This window comes from Polyodon spathula, chromosome 6, assembly GCF_017654505.1.
Source record: "Polyodon spathula isolate WHYD16114869_AA chromosome 6, ASM1765450v1, whole genome shotgun sequence".
Classification (NCBI taxonomy): domain Eukaryota; kingdom Metazoa; phylum Chordata; class Actinopteri; order Acipenseriformes; family Polyodontidae; genus Polyodon; species Polyodon spathula.
In genome coordinates, this window is record NC_054539.1 from 41,227,001 (window position 1) to 41,250,631 (window position 23,631).

At 40.4% G+C, this 23,631-nt stretch overlaps 1 protein-coding gene across 1 annotated transcript in view; it reads right to left on the minus strand.

Annotated features, from left to right (window-relative positions):
- LOC121317191 (mitogen-activated protein kinase kinase kinase 21-like) overlaps positions 1 to 19,761 on the minus strand; it is a 51,312-nt gene extending 31,551 nt beyond the window's left edge. The window contains exon 1 of the mRNA XM_041252857.1: positions 18,035 to 19,761. Coding sequence (XP_041108791.1) covers positions 18,035 to 18,821 — 787 coding nt within the window. The 5' untranslated portion in view covers positions 18,822 to 19,761. The remainder of the gene's footprint in view (positions 1 to 18,034) is intronic.
- Positions 19,762 to 23,631: the final 3,870 nt, after the last annotated feature.

Below are 23,631 nucleotides of genomic sequence, written 5' to 3' on the forward strand. Positions count from 1 at the left end.
TTTCCTCTCTGGCACTGCAACCTCGTAAGTCACTGGTCCCAATTTCCACAATACTTTATATGGGCCATTTGGCAAGAAGACTACTTTCTGTGGTGGGCAACAGCAAATGGACTTTTTGACCTGGAGCAAATATTCAGTTCCTAGAGGCACGGTCGTGCCAGCTCTCCTGCATTCTTTGTGCTTACTCCAGATTCTCTTCCATCATTGAGGTCAGGTGGTTCAACTTCTCTCTCATTTGAAGAGCATAGACCAGGATGTTGACCAATAATGTCACATTTTGTTGAATTACAAATAACGTATTCACAGTTTTTCAAACAAACTTTTTTTATTCAAAGTTGTAGTGCTTAAACTCAACCCTTATATAAGGAGGTTAAATGTCAGCAAAACTTGCAAAGAAAATTTACTGGCTGCATCAGTATTCAGCCCCTTAAGTCAGTTCTTGCTAGAAGCACCTTTTGCAGCAATTACTGTATGAATCATTTTGGATAGGTCTCTACTAGCTTTGTACAGTTGGATGGTGAAATTTTTGCCCATTCTTCATGGGAAAATTGCTCCAGTTCAGATAAGTTTGTTGGGGATCGTCGATGGACTGCAATCTTCAAGTCTCACCATAAATTTTCGATTGGATTCAAGTCAGAACTTTGACTGGGCCACTCAAGAACATTAATTCTCTTCTTGTTCAACCACTCCAGTGTGGCTTTCGCTTTGTGCTTCGGGTCACTGTCCTGCTGAAAAGTGAATTTCCTCCCCAGTTTCAGAGTCTTGGCTGACAAACAGGTTTTCCTCAAGGACTCACCTGTACTTTGCACCATCCATTCTCCCTTCTACTCTGACAAGCTTCCCAGTCACTGCTGCCTTGGCACAATTATATTTACTTAAAGCTTTTGAAAATATTTAACCAGGAACATTTTCCCCAGAGATTAAGATCTCATTTTCAAGGTCATTCTTGAGGGTGTAGGTACTGTACAGTATTACAACCTTACAATATTTAAATTCTCAGTGCAAGATACTTGTACCCTTGACCTTGAATTCAAAATAAAAATCCCAGTAATAAATCAGAGGAATTCACTCAACTGAACCCCAATAACTCAAGGTTTTATTAGAGACTTTTTCAGCACTTGGGAATTATACTGGATATCATATACCATTTATCAGTGGTTATCCTGGGCTTTCAGTACCCCCCAAAAAAAAAAAAGTTTTATATGCTAGGATACACAGTTTTGAACATGAGGTGGATTATTAGGTGGCAGTAAAGATAGCTAGGTAATGGTAGTCTACTAGAAATGATTTTAATCCATCTCATTCCCTCAAATTTGATTATTGCTTATCACCCCCGCACAGAGAAGTTGAAACGCAATGTTTAAACTGAAGGCGAGAACAGAAATTTGTGTATCATCACATTTAACGGCCAAGGCAAGGTCCACTAATTTAAATGGGACAGAATAAAGTCACTACATTCATAAAGTGACAAAGCTGAATTTTAAATCCCAATTGGCACTAAAGAAATAAAACACTATACTAGCGCATAGCAGGGGTAGCCAAACTTCCTGACTCTACAAGCCGCATACCAAAATTTCCATATGGTCGAGAGCCACAAGACATGTACTGTAAAACATGAAATGTTTGCGAGAGCAAAATATTTTAATTACAAGCATTGTTGTGCAGTACAGTAGTTGTTCGGCTATCTCTTAATGGTAGCAAAATATACAAGAACAAGGGATACAACATTGCAGCGCCTGCACAGTATCTGTGTAATTTGTATTGTGCTGTAGATCTACAGTTAAATGTTAAATGCAATTCTATGGTGTTTTTCCATTATTTCTGTTTATATGGTATGTATTACACACTTTAAATAAAATATTCATTTATTATGAAGCAAAACACAATAGCTGAAAAGGACATTTTTGTAAGGATTATTTTGGACAAGCACTTCCTTTGAAGATCTGAATGCTGGGACGTTTTTTTTTTATTTTTTTTTTTTATTTTTTACGAATTCTGCTGCTATTAAATTATTTTGAGCTTTGTGGATGACAAATGAACTGTATTTATTTTGAAAGGGATTACAGCTCCTGCTCATAATGAAACATAAGATATGTAAATATAAAATTAATTTTAGACCTGCAGTATAACGTGGTGATGTCATGGGGCAAGTTAAGCATGGAAGAGGGGGTCTTGGTCTCAGTTCAGCTCCTCCTACATGACACAAGGCAGCCCCAGCTCAAACGAGGAAGCTGGTAGTCAACAAGGTGCAAAAGCAGGAGGAGAGGATCAGGTGTATAAAGGCCATTTCCCAGGCCAAGCAGGGAGAATGGATGAGATGGGAGAGTGTGGAACAACGCAAGATTGGCTGGCAAGACCTATGGTCAATGGAACAGAGCAGGATCAGTTTCCTCATTAGGTCAACATATGATGTTCTCCCATCACCACAGAACCTAAACATCTGGGTAGGAGAGGATCCCTCATGTCCTTTGTGTTCATCACCTGCAACATTAAGGCACATTTTGACAGGATGTAAGGTGGCTCTTAGCCAAGGTCGGTTTACTTGGTGCCATGACCAGGTGCTGCGATGTTTGGCCTTAGCAATGGAAGACAAGTGTAACCTGACCAATAAGTTTCCACCTGTTCCATCAAAACATTACACACAAAAGACAACATTCCTCCGCTAGGAGAGCAACCACCAAGAAAAGGTGTTAAAACCAATCCTCGCCCAGGACAACTGGAAGCTGCTAAACTGGAAAATGCTGGCAGATGTTGGTCAACGGCTTATTTTTCCACCTGAGACTGCCACCACTAACCTTCGACTAGATATTGTCTTGTGGTCTGGATCAGCATGCCTTGTTCACCTGGTAGAGTTAACAGTGCCATCGGAGGATGCTGTAGATGAGGCGTCTGAGAGGAAGAAACTGCGGTATGCTCAACTAACCACTGAAGCGGAACAGCGAGGATGTAGAGTCCGAGTTTACCCAGTGGAAGTGGGTTGTCGAGGATTTGTGGCACACTCTACAACCCGGTTTCTCAGAGACGTCGGATTCAGTGGCCAAGAGTTGCGTCGCACAGTGAAGAACTTATCTGAAGCAGCAGAAAGGAGCAGTAACTGGCTGTGGTTGAGACGGAAAGATTCTGGCTGGGGATCTCAAGCACAATAGAAAGAAAGAAACGCTGATGTACAGGTAAGTAAGCTGGGCTGAGCTGAGTGGGGGATGGAGGGGGGTGATGCTTGGACACCAGAATCACTGTCGAGCTCTCTTGAGGTGTCGTGGGCTAGTCAACGAAACACTGAGGATGGAAGGTGCCCACTTAAAGACCCCAGAGATGTACCCTACTTAGCTCAATCCAGACGGTTGTCATGCTGATGTGCTAGGGAGGCCGCACTGTGGTTGATCCCCGGAGCCAGCATCGCAGCCGTTGTGTGTGCTGATGAGCCAGGGAGGCAAATAAGCTGATCCCTGGAGCCAGCATTACACTTCAACCATTAACACCAGACAGAAGGATATCTACATTATATGGAAGGAAATGCAAATGGATGGAGACACATATGGATCACATTAGTTTACTGTAAAGCTACGTCTTAGTTGGTGATTATCTTGGCGAGTGCAGAGTTCAAATCAGCATGAAGTTTTAACATCTACTCTCGTGTAATGGAAATCATGTAAACATGTATTTTCTAGTCTAGTCCAATTTTATAAAAAGATTAATTCATCTGAATAAGGACGTTTGGTACGAGCGATATTCCATGCTTGCCATACAAAACTCACTTCAGCCGAAAGCAGCATCTGCCTTAAATCTGATCCAGGAGGATATTCAGATGAAAATGTGTTGCGTTTTGTGTTTCATAAAGACGTTTGAGGTTGCTCGCCTTGTACAGGCTACAGTGTGGAAGCGATTTGTTGCAGATGAGACACAGGTTTACCCCTATTTTTAGTGAAAGCAAACTCCCAGTCTGGTTTAAAGCCTCATACTTTCATTTATTAATATTACTTAGGGATGGTTTTCTAAATGTTATTGTCTCCATGAAACAAATGCACATGTCATTCAAAATTATGAAATTTACTTTCAACTACACATCCGAAATATCACATAACACACATCCGTGATCGAAATATACATGTGCCAGCGAGCATTGTGGAAAGTCAACAAGTGACAAAATATCCTTGCCGTGAACATTCAGGCTCAAAGAAAGAGAGAGACAGAACGGGAGAAAAGAAAAAATAATTAACACGAACCAATTCAGAGAACACAAATAATAAACTCATTATGTTTATTTTACTTTCTTTTTTTTAGTTTTTCTTTATTTTTCTTTCTTCAGTTTATGCGAGCTACAAAGCATGTATCACCCAGCATTTCAGCGGGAGCCGCATGCGGCTCGTAAGCTGCAGTTTGCCACCTCTGGCGTATAGCAATAAAGGCGTGAATAGATTCAGATGGAGAAGATTTATCCATGATTATTTAATTTTGAAGTGTGTAAATAATGCAGACAGCATTGCACGTAATTCACAGAGGGCCCCAAACTAAGATACAATAGAAGTACAATACTAGTTGTGCATACATGATGTAAACAAAGACTATAAATAGCTATTTGAGCCACTGTTTTTTTGCTTAAATTAAAAGCCTCATTGTCCCCTTTCAATATGAATGCTCTCAAGGGACATTCCTCAAATTCCATAACTTTAAAACAACCAGGCCAAAACTCAAAATAAAGTCCTTACAATGCCTGGCAATGGCCCAAGTTTCACTCCAACCAGCAGCACATGTTTACAGGGTATTCCATATAGTCCTTCTATTTCCTGTCACTAACCAGGAGGAATCGGCCAAGTTTATCAGCAGGTGCCCAGAAGATTAATGAAAATAAGCCTTTCACAGTCAGAGAGTGGGGGCATTCGTGTGGTTTCCGTCACCTAGCAACCAGTGCTTGACCACTCTCCTTTGTGCTCACTTATGTTAAGCTTTTGCCCCCTCATTAGTCACATTCCTTTAGGTTAGGTATTAAAAGATTTGGACACAGGCCTACACAATCTGTGCAAAATGTAGTCACTTGTTTGTTTTCTTATATTTCTTTTTCTGAGATATTTAAAGAATACAAGAGGCCTATATTAAGAGGGTAAAAGCAATTAACTTATGTTTTTAAGGTAGTAGCTGATATTTTTAAACCCAGTAGAGCCCCTTTTAGAGCAAAGATAATGGCATGCTATTGTCCATTTGTTCTCATTGTATTAAATAGATTGCATGCTTGAAGACAATGCATGTTGTCTGCTTGTATTAAAGGGGAAGGCACGTTTCACTATTTTCTTTTTTTTAATATTGCAAATAATGGAATTTGCAAATGTCACTATTTTCGCCAGCAATGATGCCAGCGTGAACAGGGGTCATCAAAGCTACACAAATGTGCTGTTGATCCTTCTTAGGTGGGGACATTTTGTATGAAACGCATTAAACAAGTGAAGACTATACACTAATTCTCCATTCGAAAGATCTCGACTTAAGGTAAAATCTTAATTTAGTAACATCTTTGGTTACCTATTAAATACTGCATGAAATGTGAGTAGAAGGGTGATAAGCAATAATTGTGTAAATGATAAATCAATTGTGCAAAATGTCAGAAGGAAATTATTAAGATTATATCCAAGATTCACACGCAAGCCCTTAGGTACTTGACCTGATTTAGTTCTGCTCAAACCTGACTGAGCCATTGTTACTTTGCTTAAATTATAAGCACCATTCCCCTACTTTCACTATGAAGGAAGAACATATACAGCATTGAAATTGGGTATCATTTAAATATCTTGTTCCTCTATACTTAAATATAAAATTCAGTCAGCATATTTGTGCCTTGCATACATCTGCAAGGCACAAATATTTAAACCAACCATCTGTAATATTTTGTGTCAGGGCTGTGCTGTTGTTTTATGATAAAACTTCCCTATAACATTATAACTTCCCTATATTACAATACTGGGTTTAAAATAATTTGTTGTGGCCAGATAGGCATATTCACTTGCAGGATTAACATAAACAGCAACAGTGATAGAAGTAGTTTGAAGTTATCAGGAATAAACTTGAATATCCCAAATGTTTCAAGAAAGAAACATAACTAGAAAGGAAAAAAAGGCAATGAATCAAACAATCAGTACCCTTTATCCTTTTTCTGCTGTGCTATTTTGTCAAATATAATGTCATACAACATGTGTGGGTGTTCCAAATCTTACTTATTTTTTATAATTCAATGGCCACTTTTTAGCAGCGACATAATATCGGTTTTGCCAAGTTTTTAAGTCAAAGCTTCCCACAGCAACGGCAATGTTTAATCCATAAAAGAAAAATAAATTATTTTATTAAACCCCATAATAAGAAAATGATTAATATTATGTGGTAAAACAAAAACACATGATGGTTTTTCATGGATAACTAAAAATAATGAACTGGCGAGTAAAGACGTCGGGTTCAGTGGCAATGAGTTGCGTTGCACAGTGAAGAACTTATCTGAAGCAGCAGAAAGAAGCAGCAACTGGCTGTGGTTGAGACGGAAAGATCCTGGATGGGGATCTCAAGCACAATAGAAAGAAAGCAACACGGACATACAGGTAAGTAAGCTGGGCTGAGCTGAGTGGGGGATGGAGGGGGGTGATGCTTGGACACCAGAATCACTGTCGAGCTCTCTTGAGGTGTCGTGGGCTAGTCAACGAAACACTGAGGATGGAAGGTGCCCACTTGAAGACCCCAGAGATGTACCCTATTTAGCTCAATCCAGACGGTTAACATGCTGATGCAATGGGGAGAACACACTGGGTTGATCCCCGGAGCCATCATCGCAGCCGTTGTGTGTGCTGATGCGCTTGGAAGGCGAAATGAGCTGATCCCTGGAGCCAGCATTACACTTCAGCCATTAACACCAGACAGAAGGATATCTACATTATATGGAAGGATGGAGACATATATGGATCACATTAGTTTACTGCAAAGCTACGTCTTAGTTGGTGCTTAGAGAGTCGAGATGAAATCAGCATGAAGTTCAACATCTACTCTCATGTAATGGAAATCTAAACAACTCTTGACTACCGTCCCACAGTGTCTTCCCTCATTCATGAATTATTTTAGCTTTACTCACCTGGAACCATTGTGTATGAAAACCATAAACCATACTAAAACACTGGGGAGCTGGCTCTTCCAAGTGTGTCCCAGATGTTACACACTCTGGTAAACCAAAAGAATAAAAAAACAAAACTTGACCGGAAATGCAGTGACAACATATTTTTATTTTTATATATAAATTACACATTGCTCAAGGTGAGCTGCTCCCCTGGAAACCAGTTACAGTATGTCTTCTATTGGTTGTTGCTGGCAGTTGTTTTCATCTACAGTATATACAGGTGATCCTCGACTTACAGCTATTTTGCATTACTACCCTGCTTCAACTTTACGACATCAATACGGCAATTACAACACGGCGAGACACGAGCCATCCGTCATGTGCGAATGCTCTGTGCCCGAACTACAGTACCTGCCGTGGTCACCCTGATAGTCTAGCGGTTTTAAAAATTGTGTTGTATTTTTATTTATTTTTTGCCTTTAGCAATGTCTGATGATAGCAACTGACTCAGCTGTGAACTCTGTCACATGATGAGTGACTTAACTACAGGCGATCGTATTTCCTGCTAGGAGTATGTGGCAGAGCACAGCTCTGCTCTTTAGAAATTGGCAGGGATGGGGTTAAATTCCCCTACCTGCCTTGGTTCATTGTGTTCAGGTGGCTGGGGTTGATTAGATGATTAGTTTAATTAACGATCAATCAGCGCCCAGCCACCTGACATAAAAGGAGGCCTCTGCTTTTCATTTAGGAGGAGGGAGCTGAGGAAGCAGGTTGGCGGGTTGGCGGGTTGGCGGGTTGGCAGGTTGGCAGTCCAGTGAAGGCATTGCCCAGCCTGGAAACCTTTATTTTTGTGAGTATATTTTTGCTTTATTTTGTGTTTAAATTGCTTTGTTTTGGCCCTTGTGCCCTTTCATTTTTGTGTTTATAATAAAATAGTTATTTTTTTGAACTCCAGACTGTCTCTGGGCCTCTATCCAATCACCAGCCTGCCACAGAGTACCATATACACACACTGAACACGTCATTGGAAAGCCCCTAGTCTGTTAAACAAGCCAGGTAGGTGTCTCACTAATATGAGCGTAACCACCGGGCTGAGTGTAAAGAGTTAAATAAATATTTGCATGAGTACAATATAAAGGGTCATTTTTGTAAAACTGTATTATCTGGCTGAAGAGCCAGGAACGTAACCCCAACTTATAACATTGTTCCTATGGGAAAATTTGCTTCGACTTACAACTGTTCAACTTACAACGCGACTTTCAGGAACCAATTGTGTCGTATGTGCGAGGTCTGCCTGTACTTCTACGTTTACCTCCATACTATTCTGATGTGTGTCCTTCTAGCAACTGGCTTCTCTTTGAGAAGTAGCTTCTTCATTTTGTACCCTGCTGCAACACTGGGACTTGTGCTGAATTTACTTAACTTGGAAAGCAAAAAAATGTTGGTAAAGAGCATGGAGATTGACTGTAGATTATAGGTCACTGCAGCTCAATGCTTTCGTACACTAACTGCACGCAGCACTTCGAAACGTTTTGGTCTAAAATGGAAAGTGCATTTAACAGGTGATTACTGTAATGTGAAAATGCTTTTGGCAGCAAGATTACATTTTACATTCAGATTGGAGTACAAATATTTATGTACGGGTAGTCTAAATCTTTACATTTACAGGAGTATCACTTGCAAACCACACGCAGTACCTTGGTAATCAGGCAAGCCTTCATAGACACATCGGGTAAATCAGGTGTTTTAATGATTGCCTATGACATGCAACAATGCATTCCTGTGAAAGAATCAGCGAATGCTGGAAACAGATCTTTGTGTGTCAACAAAGGTAGTATTTCATTACTAGAAACACAGATGCTGGGCAAACAAACATACAGAAAATTAGGGTTAGACAATATACCGGAATTATTGTTATTACCTTAATTTAATTACGGTATAAAAATACTGTTGCAAATAAAATGTATCATGACATTTATTTTTTATATATAACCCTTATGCATAACACATACATTAAGCTTTGGACTGATCCATTTGAACGTTATAGGGTGGTCTCAGGTAGTATAAACTTGGGAGTTCAGGTCTTGTATGCAATTCCCGCCATAGTCGTGCATATTTTCTTCAGGATGGCTGCGAGTAACCACAGACTCGGCAATCTTACACAGAAGTATCTGTGCATACCAGTAACAAGTTTTCAGTACATGGGGTAACACTGTTATATGCAGCACTGCAGATACAAAATATGAATGACGTCGTAGATAATTAAGTTTATTCACAAAGAATACGCATAGCAATTTTTCTGCACAGCTTGAGTTTGCATGTTATCAAGCTTCTTGTACTTCGTTGGTTCCCGGTGTCTCAGTATTAAATTCTGAATACATGCAGTAGCTACAGAATGGATCATAGCAATGCCTTTACCTAACCTACCAATTTATTTATGTGTCAATTTAAATTTTCTATGTTTGGAGAGAATTCAGATGCTTTATATTGCTGTAGCAAGGTGATCAATAAAGAACACATCATTTCTTTATTTGCATTAGTGCAGTATTGGCACAGTTTTAAAATGTAAACATATCTTTTTGGCTTTTTTTTTTTTTTTTTTTTTTGGTTTTTACATTTTTAGGGAGCTTATCAGTCAACTACAAAAGGGAGAGCACAAAAGACTAAGAAAGTAACATCAACAGAAAACAATTATAAAAAGTATAACAGCCCTGTATTAGTGGAAGGAGGCTTGATGAACGCAGTACTAGCTAACTAAATCGAGATTAGCAACTTCACAGTAATATTACTATGCAGGTTTAGAATATTCGCAATGTCTTCACATGCCCAGTCGGGCATGTAGCTCTAAATTTTACAAGCCCAAGCATGAAACTGAAAAAAAACTTTTCTGCTGCTGGTGATTCCACACTGATAGAGGCCTTCTGGACTGCATGTCCTGCTGTGTGTCTCAAACATGCAACGTTCCACTGCTACATCCTCTTAGTTGCCATGTTCTTTATCTATGCATACATCCAGTATACTATCATGTAAACAAAGTGATGGGGGAGAAAAACAAAAACTGCCAAAATAGTTTAACAATGGTGTGCTCAATGACATAAAATAGCATTTTAAAAGAAACTTAAAAAAAAAATGCTCAATTTGCTGAATCTCTGATTAAACACGTTTTGTTATTTCCCCCAGGTTTTGGTAATCCATTGCAAATACGATACGTTATCCCTCCGACACCAGAACAGCTTAACCAATACCAGCTCAAAACACTCGGACATCACATTTTCTGCTGTTCGCACAGGTGCACTGGTACGCAATACTACAGCACTTGACTGGAAGTGATATAGGTAAAAAAAAAAAAAAAAAAAAAAAAAGTGATGTGGGAGCAAATATGGAAGTTTAAATCTGTAATAAAGTAATCACTTGCTTTTATTTTAGGACATTGAAAAATTGTAGGTGCCTGACTTGGGCACTTAAGCAATTTTCTTTTACATTACCCCACCGAAATTTGGTCATGCCACAGGAATGTCGGGCAATAAAAATTTTCAGACATTTATTGTAAGACCAAGCTTGGGGAGTTCTCAGGGTCTACTGTGAGTGTCACTAACTAATCCTGACAGAAGACGATGATTCACATCGATACATTACACACCAATGGGAGTAAGAACAGTTTCTGTAGGGCCCAGGTAATTCCCTAACTGAAAAAGGGGGGGTACTCTGTGTGCTTTCTGCTGTAAATGCACACCACTCTGGAGGCCAAAGCCAACCGGCTGCTGGAGTGGGGGGGTGTGCCATGAAAGGGAAGCAGATGGTTTAGTCACCCAAGTTCAGCAAGTGGCCCCCCATGCTAAATGGACACACTGCATGACACACAGAGAAGCGTTAGTCGCAAAGAAAATGCCAGAACTATTGAAGTCTGTTATGCAGCAAGCAGTGCAGATAATCAATTTTTATAAAAGAACGGCCACTGTTGCTATTTTTTTCAGGATGGGGGTGGGGGGCGGTGGCAAGTAAAAACATAACGCTACAGTGGAGTGTGAGGGGGAAAAAAAAAAAAAAAAAAGGCCGAGAACCCCTGTTTTAGAAAACCAAAAAGAACTGGCAAAAGCCATATTTCGCTAAAGTTCTAAGTTGTTTTTAAAATCCAAACTCATGTACAAGCTTGCAAACTTAAATAAAATGTTGCTTTACACGCAAATTTAAACATAATGAATTGTAAATGAAATTAACACACAAACAACCCTCTGAGCGTTAATCATTTTGTTTATTTATTTTTATATTCCGGTAGCCTCATTTTTTTTACAACCACCAGCAGCACTGGCACGAGTTCTCTGACTACGTGGGATTTTCTGATGTGATTTTTGAGCTGCCCTTGCCATAAAGTTTTTTTTAATTATATTTAAATCTACATATAGCTGTCACGGTTGTAGTGGCTGTAGGAGATGTGTTTATTTTAATTTCAGTCTTGTATAGGACTGTGGAAGGGTGGTGGGTATTTCACAGACACACGGGAGACAGAAAGGTGTACTTGAAACACCGCACAGGTGCCTGGTTTGATTTTCTTTTAATTATTTTCAGCCCGCAGAAGGCGCTGATGTCTGTGGCTTAAAATGCCAACAGTAAACAGGACCACGGGTTTACCAATTCAGGTAGGCAGTCAAGTGCTAAAAATAATAATCCAAAACAGAAGGTACAAAGGGAAAACAAAATACTTCTAATCAAAACTACAAAAAGTTGCTGCACTTTACTGGACTTCCCCAACCATCACTAACTGTACGGCCCGGGTCTACGTCCTACACTATGTGGTTCCCTCTACCAGTACACGTTCGGGGTCTGCTCAAGGATTCCCTGATCTCTATAAACTTTTTCTTTTTGTTTATTTCTCATTCTTTCCCGCTTGTTCGTAATTTTGTCCTTCAGGGGCAGAGCTGAGTGAACCGCAGAACTTTTTAGGGCTAGCAATCCCCCAAGACCCGCCTCTCAGCCAGTCAGAGAGGGAGAGTCACACACTCTGTCTCCCACCTGTCCGTGTCACAGCCATGACTGATAGGTGTATATGATAAGGCTGCTGCCCTCTTTACTTTGGAATCACAATTTTCTGCTCATGGATGCACGGAGGAAAAAAGAACATTAACTAACGTTATTAATATATTAATTTCAACAGCTTTTACTCTAGCGACATGTGGCCTCTGTAGTCTGACGATATATTTTAGTACAGTACTAAACATATTTAAACATAGCACAATTAACCAGATCAAATAAACATTCCATTTTTTCTGCTCTACTCCAAAAAAATTGTTACTGCTTTTCTGCTTGGATTGGTTCAGTAGGAAGTAGGCTACAGTACAATGTTAAAACTATACTGTAGGTTTTTTAGTGTTCAGTGACTAAATGTGTCAGGCTTGCGAAAGTAGCAAGCCGGTCTGTCACACTGTCAAGTTGACCACAGGTAACTAACTGAAATATACGAGTATTGTTCTGCGTTTCTGGTTTATTCCGAATTTTACCGAACAATTTCAGGATTTGTTTTTTATCTTGATGTTCGTTTTTACTGATTTATACCCAATTTGTGTCTATTACTCTATTTTCCTGGTACTATTTTCTAGGAAACAGACAATATGTTGATGAAAATGCTGTTTTATTTTGACTCCAACATTCTAATAAGTAGCCCTAAACTGTATCCTAAAGCAGACACTTACACATCAGAGGATCAAATAGCATTCAAATATGGTTCTCTGTCACTTCACAAACCTTAATAAAAAGACAGCTTACAACGACTGCATTAATGAGTTTGTCAGAGCGCTGTGCTTTGCTTTACAGCCACTGTTTATGCAGAAAGGTATGTACTATTGGTGACTTTGTGCGACAGTACTGTCCTCGGCTAAAACACTGACTAACACTGACAATCTTAATAGTAAATATTTCACAGAAAAGGTGATGCTTTAGTTTGTAAACTTATGGAACGCATTGATGGAAATGTCCATTTTCTTTTCTTTTTATGATTTCAAGGTGAATAAACCTTGCTTGTTTTGTGCTGATGTTATGTTCATACCTTCTGCAGATACTATTTCCGTCAGCACAGCAACTGCCCAAACGTTCGGAAAGTACCAGCTAACTTGGGGAAAAATGTGGCTTTGACTTGCACAGCTTCATCACACATGTCAAGGACATTTAAACTTAATAAGAAACCAGAACTGCTACACATCACATTCCACGTGTGTATACTGAGATTTTGAAGGCCGTTGAAGGACGCTAACCGGGGACTTCCCGCTTTTAAGCATAGCGCCAATACCGCTGTACAAGACAGCCGGGCTCCCTTGCACTAGCAGATATCGGGCCCACCTGTTCATGCTACACTCTCCCCTTCCTACCTCAAGCCCGCCCTCAGACTTGCTCACCAGGCTACAGGCTTCCACGTGCATGTCGGGGTACCTGCATCCCATCCTAACACCAGTGTAATATTTTGTGAGAATGAAGACAGACGGATACAGGGATTGCAGTTTTCGATTTCACGGTTTATTATTTACAGGTACTGTATTTATTTAGTCACTGTCAGCCGTGACCCACGCCTCCAAAACAATAATTTAAGTGATATAATGCAGTTCACGGTTCATGGTGCCATTAGTTCAAAAACCAGGGCTAATGGGGGCAACCGAGTGGCGCATCCAGTAAAGGCACTCTGCCCAGAGTGCAGGATGCGCCCTATAGCTTGGAGATCACCAGTTCAAATTCAAGCTATGCCACTGCCAACCATGGCGTGGAGTTCCCAGGGGTTGGCGCAGAATTGGTCGAGCTGCCTGGGCAGGGAGGGTTTAGGTCATCTGGGCGTCTGCAGGCCTGTCTGTATGCAATTCAGAACAACGCTGTAGTTCTGTAATGGCTTCACAGTGGGCTTGCAGTGTGAAAAAAGCAGATAGCTGACGGCACAAGTTTCAGAGGATGCCAGTGCTGGTCTTCGTTTCTCCCGAGTTAGTGCGGGGGTTGCAATGGTGAGCCGGGTTGAATAATTGGGCATTCCAAATTGGGAGAAAATAAATGGCAATTCCAAATTTAAAAAAAAAAAAAAAACACAATCACGGCTAATGCATTGCAGGTACTGTAGGGCAAGTAGGGCCACACATTGCTGGGAATCACTAATTAAACATAACAGTAGCACAAGGCATGCAAAGGCTCAGCAGTATATTTTAGGAAAGCAAACACGACCTACAGAGTGCAGAATGTCCATGTGTTTTTGTCAAACTAAATCAAATCGCAACAAAGCATGGGAAGAGGATATGTGCATAAAAATGAACAACACTCATTTTGTTTAAAAAGAAGAGCTCCTTTTTAAAAAGTATCACCCAGTGCTGGAGGTACAAAAAATTAATGGAGTGAATGTTAATGCTACCTATGCAAAACGACAAAAACAAATAGCTGAAATGATCGGCACCATTGTTGCACACATGCAAAATGAACTCAAAACATAAAATCTTAGAGTAATTAGTTTTCATTTACAGTGGATGGATCCACCGATGTCTCAGATTCAGAAAATAAGGTGGTCTATGTGTGACTTATCCTGGAGGAAAAGCAAAGAAACCATCTCGCTGGAATCCAAGCTGTTCAACAGGTTCATGCAAATGGTACATTTCCCACTTTGTTTTATTTAATTTAATAATAAATTCTGTTTAGTTTTGTGATATGTTAAGTAAAATTAATTCTGTTTAATTATTGTTTAGTTTACTTATATCCATGCTACCTGGCTTTAATAAACCTATAATTAGCAATATTAAACCCTGGCCTTTCTTAATTAAATTATATTACCTGATGAAGAAACAAGCTCAAAAGCTATTTTTCTAGCTCTATATTCTTAAAAGGAAATGGATCACTTACTGTCTAAAGGATGTAGTCATTACATAAACACTGTTTGTTTCAGAAAGACATTCTGTCTGAAGACACACACCTCTCGTTAAATTTAGCAAGTAAGAAGGCAGCAAGGAACAACTGGGGGGGATTAAATGAGTTTATATTAAAAGGAGTGCTATTTAAATTACAAATCGGGTGCTACACAACAGAGAACTTGTCAAGAGCAACGAGTCAGTCAACACACCTTTTTTAAAATTAGTGTTTCATGTTTATCCTGCTATTGTAATGCCAGTAAAACACTAAACTTAATATGTGGTGTATTGTACATAGGATTACTCTCACATGACATTGCTGGACTGTTACTAAACTAGGTCATATTGTGATGTCACCAAGAACATAAATTGGTCTTTTCAAAACACTAATTTGTAGACTGAACAACACCGTTTGTGGAATACTGTAAATATGATTCTCACAACAGTGTGGATATTGTTGTTGTAATATAAATCTTAGGTTTTCCTGCTTTTTTTTTTTTTTTTTTTTTTTTTTTTAATGCCAGCAATGAGCCAAGTGATAACAACAAATATTACGAAAGGTCTGAAGTGTCTTCAGGAGCTTTACTTACTATTACGGCAAAAAAGAGTGGCTTTAATAACAAAAATTTAAAATGGTGGTAACGCTTATTTATTATTTTAATTATCAACATTATATTTACGATCAAGTGCCATGTTTAATTATTAATACAGTTATAAAACCTGTGTGTGTGTTGGGGGGGGTTGGATAAAACAATTGGCCATTTTTGAAAGACTGAATTTTCTATTCCCAAAAACAGAAAATCAGTAGTCCTAAGGCAGGGCAGACGCCAGAGTTTTATACAACAGTATAAAGCAAGCATATGCAGGCTACCAGTTAAGCATGTAATCTGCATATGATAATAGACAGGGCTGCATTTTTTGGTAAGATCATAAAAGGTAAATATATGCTTCACAAAAAAGTGTATATTATATATATATATATATATATATATATATATATATATATATATATATATATATATATATATATATATATATATATATCGTAGCTAATTTTTAAAATTTTTGGCATTAATTTTTGGCCATTAATTGAACTAATTGGCCAACTAATTCACGTCCCTGCACCTTTTTAATATCGTCGAAATCAATTCCTAGTGCTGGCTGTCCTGCATAATAATACATAATAAAATCAATAGAAACTAAAATAACATAAGCCCAATGCGAATTTGGTCATTTTAATAGCGTCTTTATTTCTGTAAATGTAACACATTTTCACAGAACATTTTTTTTTTGTCTTTAATGCAAACATACCGTATACAACACTTACGGCTCCTTACAAACAATCTTTATTTTATTTATTTTTTACGTTATATTTAGGGCTTCCAGGTTTTGGGCATTAAAAAAGAAAACACTTTTCAGGAACATGAAAAAGGTAAACACTGGTGAAAACAACTCTCCTGCCCATGTTCCACAACATAAACTAGTACAAATCGGTAAACAACTTTAACAGTAACGTAATATTAACAGTACTAACATCAACAAAATAAAACGTTATAGTCGCTGCTTGTGACACTAGTAAAATGCATTTACTCGACTGAAACCATGCCAGGTCAAAAGAAGGAATCGTGAAAAATAAATGTTGCACTGCACAGTCAACTCCGTTTAAATTAACTTTGTACATCCAACTTAAACATAAAAACTCCCTTTTCACCAACAGATTTTTATGAACAAAGTCTATTTTGACTGTAGTAAATACAGACATATTTTCAAGCTGGCAGCGGACACAGGTTCGTTCTGGACGTTGTATAAATTGTAAGACGTGCCTGCGTAACAACAACAAACCAGATACAAACTGACTCGGGAAGCCTTCTCGCACGCATTCTCTCAGCAGGGGATGTTGAGAAATAAAGTTCAGATTGCCCAGCCAAAAAAATAACTGTCCAATTAAATTATAATAATAATAATAATAATAATAATAATCTGTGATCACAATTAATATACCCTTTCTCAGTGAAAAGGCACGTTTATCAGTATCAGAAAAGCTTAACTGGAACGCTAATTTCAATTGGAGGGCCCTGTATTTAGCTTGTACATTGATAAGGTAAAGAAATCTTGAGGGATTTGAACTGATCAGTGCCAGGTATCTTGTTCAAACCAACATATATTAATTACAAAAGCTCTTTCATCTACAGCATAGTAATCATGTTTATTGCTTTACTTTTGTTTTATTATAGTCTGACCGTTACTAATTGTACAGCCCCTTACCCAAGATCAAAGGAAAATGTGGACTCTTGGTCAAGACACAAAACAGGACATCTAGACAGAGGAGCGAGCGGCTGTTAAAAGTTTAAACTCTCTAGAAATCCTATAGTGATCCAATAGGTAACATTGGCAATATTACTATTATAGTATTGACAAGCAATTCATACACTGCGTCTATTGCAGTATATTGTACCTTGATTTATCTGAACTGCGCTCAACTGACAGAACTGGTTTTGCAATGCTGCTGTAGTAATCTACATGGATGTGGAAGCATAAGATTAAAAACGGGATACGATTTAAAAAACAGGAGGCTCACATTGGGGATGCTCACATTGCCAGGGCTAGTGCTTTTCTAGAGCACCTTAATAACAGCAAAACCCTTGTTATAATGTGTTTGGAACCAGCAAAGCAACTCCAACAGCACTAAGAATAAATAGCTTTAAGTCTAATGTTAATGTTTTCACGCTCAATTGTTCTGTTTTGTTCATCTTCAAGGCATTGTGCCTTACCAACTAACTGAAAATTGTCTCCAATTTTCTATTTCCTTTAAGTGGGGCTGTGACTTTAATGGGTACCCCTTTACAGTCACATATTCACAGTTTTCTGGATTGGGGAAATCTCAGCTATTGGGACTGGAGCCATAGAACTATTCTAAATATAACTGATTTTAAACAGAAAAGGAACAGTAGGTTGATGCATCATTAAAATTACATCTGAAGCTATAATCTTAACCATCATAAAGGATGAAAAGGTACCTGTGGATCTACTGATCACAATAACACTCATTTATAGTTTAAAGTAAAAATACAGTTCAGAATATACTTACTATTGCTGGATTTGAGGTCCCGGTGAATGATAGGCACAACGGACTCTTCATGCAGGTAGTGCATGCCCCTGGCTATCTGCACAGCCCAGTTAACAAGGATATGGGGTGGAATTCTACGCCCAGCCAATGCCCGATTTAAGGTCCCTCCTCGGGCGTATTCCATTACAAGGCACAGATTGGGTTCCTGAAGACAAACCCCTTCGAGTTGAATGATATTGGGATGTTGCAGCATTGAAAACAGCTTTGCCTCCTGTTTCACGCTCGCCGCTGTGGCAGTGATGTCCTCGTCGGGGTCATATCTTGCTGCCTTTACGGCTACCTCCTGCTCAATCCACGTTCCCCTGTACACTTTGCCAAACCCTCCGACCCCAATGATCTCTTCCAGAGTTAGCTCGCTAAAACTGATCTCTACCGGGGAGCTCCTGCCACCATGCTCCACTCCCACAACACTGCTAGAGGGCTGCACTCTATGGTACTTTGCAGTTTTGTAGGAAACATAATTGGAGGGGAATATCCCGACCCGATGGTTGATTTTGCCAGTCCACCAGCCTTCATCACCAGAGATGGAAGCGTCCTTTGAAAGCACCTCGACCACATCCCCCTGCCGCAGACTAAGTTCATCCTCCCCGCTTGCTTCGTAATCAAACACCGCAGTCCACAACGGATTCGAGCAGGCAGAAGCAGAGTGAGCCAGAGGGCTGTAGGTGGGGGACCCATTCCAAGGACTGTCATTATTGCTGCTCAGCCGTCTTTCACCGTTTTGGAAACCGGCCTGCGAGTGAGACATCTCTGGGCTGTAGCCTTACCATAGGGGGCTGAGTTGTGTATCCAAAATACCACTACCAGCCTCAAATGACCATATCACAGTGAATCAGAAGGTAAACAAAACTTCGCATTTACTTCAGTCCTTGATGTTTGCAAAATGACATCCATTCAGACTGGCATATGGAAACTAAGGCACCGAGATACTGTAACTCCAAAATTCAGCGTCACGAATATCATAGAAATTAATGCTGTCAAAATATGAACTGAATGACATGAATGAAAAAACAATTTTTTCACTTTTTTATTTATCACGCATTTCTTTGTGTTGCTCCGTTTTGTGCAGTCAGGTGGCAATGGCAGTCATCATAATTAGTTTATAAACAATGTAAATTATTTTCTGTGGTGCATGTCGACTTCATTCTTGGAAACAAAACAAACACAATTCCTAACAAGCAAAGAGATGATACCACATGTTTCCGATAAATAACAAATTACTAACAATACTAATAAACAAACACGAAAAAAAGGATATACCACAAAAGCGAGCAGTGTAGTCAGGTGCTGACGTGAGACAAGGCAGTGTTTTAGAGAGGGGGAAAAAATGTTCTATCTCATTTATCTTATAGCGTGTTTTCTTTCCAGTTATGGTGCTACAGAATCCATCGAGTATGCATTCGAACAACACCGTCATTCAAGTCCCAATCTGGTTACACTAAAATTAAAAATGATTTAGTCCTCACCTCTTCGTCTGCTACTCTTGTAGTAATAGCGTTTGGCACCTGCAAAGTTAATGCATTCCTTTCAAACAATTTTTTTCTCAGGGCATTCATTCGTCTGTGGCTTAATTCTTTCAACCTGACAGGGTCCAATTGAAAAACCTCCATATGTGTATTATCCAAGTGCCACAGTAAAATTTTGTAATATATCCCCAACTCAAAACAATCCCTACAAAGCCGCCATCACTCCCGGACTCTAACCTGTCTGAGCCCAAGCAAAGGGGAATAGTGAGTGAGTGATTGGGCTCCACAAGAACACGTGACCAGTAATCTTCGTGTAAAACAACAGGGGAGGAGTTACCTTTTAAAACCCAATTACACTGTTCTTATACGTGTGTAACCTAAATCGGGAATCTTCTATACAATATTTTGTTTAATGTAGTATCTGCTTGGTTTGGACAAAGTTATTGAATTATAAAGTAAAGCAAAATACAAACCGCCAGTTACTGAAATACGGCTACTGTATACGAAAACATCTAAATGAATATAGGCTGTAGCCTTAGTCAACAGATATACTTGAAAGTAGATATTTTCAAACATTTAAACAGAATTCATCTGCGTAACACAATTACATCCCATAGGCTTGTATTTGAAACATATTATAATTATAAATCACATTGAGAAATCAGCCAACCACAGAGCAGCATTTCCAAACTTTCCTATACCTCTTATATTGTGTATGTCATCACGTGCATAAAAGGATCGTTGTTTTAAAAATAAACCGCTCTAAATAAAAACATAGCAAAATGTAAAACCATGTTATTAACTTCGACCTTTTTTAATTTGGATAAGTAATCACTTAAGTGAATATGTCGCTCAAACATCTGCATTACAGACCAAAATCACAAGGTGGTCTTAAGAGTCCCAATATCACTATTATACGAATCTACTCACAGCCAGATTTTTTAAAAAAAAAGCTGTACAGCTAAGGCTTTTTCAAATTCATCATCATTTCGTGCAGCTTGTGCAGTCAGATCGCTTCGTGGTCCTCTCGCCCAAACTGCACGAGATGACATCTCTTACACAATAAGAGACACCCTTCACACGACGTATTAATTTACAACATTAACAGATTTTCCAGCACTGGTCCTGGGGACCCACTGTGTTTGTTGGTTTGCATTCCAACTGAGCTCTCAATTACTTAACTAGACCCTTCATAATTTGTTTAATTCTACATTTTTTTAATTGTTTACAGCTCTTAAACAGTTGCAGAGTTCAAGTTACTTAACACGTTATAGCTAACTTGAAATATGCAACTGTTAAGAGCTGAAACAATTAAAAAGGTCTAATTCAGCAACTTATCAATTCGGATACAAAAATCAGATCATTGTATTTGCTAGAAATGACAAAAATACCTTGCACTTATTTACCGCCTCACCAGAAGTTGGGGATTAATATATTTTAGAACATATATTAAAAAACACAGGATCAACACAGCAGCTCTTGAGTCTCTATTTAAACATTTCAGACAGCAAAAAGTAAACAAACCAGATTATGCACACCCCCACATAGTGATCTAGATGGAAGGCCATCTGGATCAAAAACACTTTGTGCTGCTTTCGAGACAGTCAGAATCTCATGGGACATAAAAAAAGGCAAACAAATCATCTGAAATGCCTCAGTTAAACAGTGCCCAACCTGCTGGAAATGTTTAGTGATTTTTATATAGATTTTATATATTATATATTTTTGTTGCAACTTTTTGTTATGTGGAATGTAATAAATGAGAACCAAAATGGGAAGTTTTTTTACGTTTGTTTTATTTGAAGTGTTTAAAGTAAAATTTCAGTTCCCTTTCAATTCGAAGACAACCACCAACAAATTCGAAGACAACCACCAAAGACATTATGTATGGGATATGCCTGCCCATTGGGTAGGTATCGCGGCTGAACTCTCTATACCAGAACTGCCGATAGACCCCTTCTTGGGACGGTGCACTTGGTCCAAGGGAATAAAACTGTCATCCTGAGGAAGCCATTTTTGTCTTTTAGCGGCCTCCTCGCTTGCATGATAGGCCACTCTTTGTTATCTGTCTGTCATGTGTGAGCGACTGCCTGTGCAGTCACCCGCGAGTGATTGTCTATTTCTTTCTTGAGAGTGCACAGTTCCTGCACAGGGTTAAGCCTTGCCACATCCTCGCTGTTGAGTAGACCTCGCCGCCTGCGTAGGTCTGCCCACCTAGGTGAGTCGGGCCTTGTAAACAAATAGTGTGCTCTCCCCTATCTATCTATTCTAATGTGGTTTTTTGCTGTCTGCTTCAACTTGTCCACCGCGACAACAAGGTGCTTATTGCATACAGCATATGGTACCCAGTGCTACAGCGTCAATGCACAGAAACAGCGATGCACAGTACACAGTGCACATAGTGCTCTCAGTATTTGGTGCGCGTGGTGCTCGGTACGCATGGTGCACGCGGTGCACACGGTGCTTGGTGTCCACTGCTACAGCACTAGTGCACAAACGCGCGGTGCTGCATGGTACCCTCCGCTACAGCGCTAGTGGGTGAGCGCACATCGTTGCACTATTAATCAGTGCTTGAGTGCAGTGCAAGTGGTGTTTGGTGCACAACACATGCAGAACACCAGACCCATGTCAAGCAAGTCAGGGTTCCACCCCTACATGGCCTGCAATGCAAATATCCCGCAAGAGGACAAACATACCCTCTGTGCGTGGTGCCTGGGCGCCCAGCATGCCACCTTGGCACTTGAGAGTGACGTGGCCTGCAGCATCTGTGCAGCTTTTCAGCCCCAGGTGAAGGAAAATAGGTTGGAGAGGGCCACGAGGGTTAGTTCCGCATCCTCAGTGGCTGAACAGTCGGCGGCTCTTGGAGCCCAAGAGTCCCTCCTCCGTGACCTGTCCCAGGACCCCCTTCTGGACATCACCAATGCGCAGGCCTCCCGTAGGCGCAGTCCTCCCCATCTCCATGGACAAGAAGGGTGAAGAGTTCCATGTAGGCGAGGGACATTATGGACCTCAAAGTCAAGAAGGCCCAGGTCCTGGAGTTCTTGGCCAAATAGGCACCTGCGGCTCTGGCTGCAGTCCCAACTCCATTGCAGCCCCAATTACTAAACATCCCCCCTCCCCCAGGTGAGATCAGGGTGGATGGGAAGAGGCATCCCAGCTGGTGCAAGAGGACACACTTTCTATAGCAGCCTCTGGGGATGGGGCCTCCTTCTCCTCTGACATGCAGGTAGGAGGGGAGCTCAAACCTCCTGCTGAGGAAGAACCTGGCTTCGAGTAAGCCTCGGAAGCCAGTGCTCCCCTGTTGTCTAGCTCAGTTTTGGCACTTCTGGGATGCACTGCAGCCTTATTGCAGGTCCCCTGGACGTCGGTGGAAGAACCATGTCGGTCCGTTTTCCGGAAGCAGGCGATGGCTTCTCACCCTCAACAGTTCCTGGTCTTCCCAGATTTCATGGTGGAAGTACACTCCTCCTGGGATTGTCCGGCTTCGTCCTAAAACAGGCCGCACCGCTGCCTCTCTAAAGGCATGGAAAAGCTTGGCCTAGTGAGATTCCCCCCAGTAGACTCCAACATTGCAGCCCTGGTTCAAGTGGGCGTATGAAGCAGAGGCACAGGCAACTCGCCTGTCAAACACTGCGAGTGTGCTCACGGCCTATATGGAAGGTGTACTGCGCATGGCCCTGCTTCCTGAGCTGGTGGCCAAGGAGCTGCATCTCCTGTCCAGCACGCTGCTGCAGATCTCCAGTCTCCAAGGGGAAGCTCTTGGCCGGAGCCTGGCTAGCTTAATTGTGGCTCGTAGACAGCTGTGGCTGTCACAAGCCAGAGTTTCTGATGCAGATAAGGTTGTGGTACTAGATGCACCTATATCCCCAGGAGATACCTTTGGGCCAGCCATGGAGGAGATCTTACAGAGGTCCCATCGAGAATGCGAGGTATCTTGGCAGGTGGCCGAGTTGCTCCCTCCCCTCACTTCCACGTGGGGCAGGTTGAATCACTGGCGAGCTCCTCACACATGGACTGTCATCAGAACAGTTCCAGTCCCCACGGCTCCGCTGGGTGACCTAAGGCATCACCTACAGGGCACACCAGCAGCAA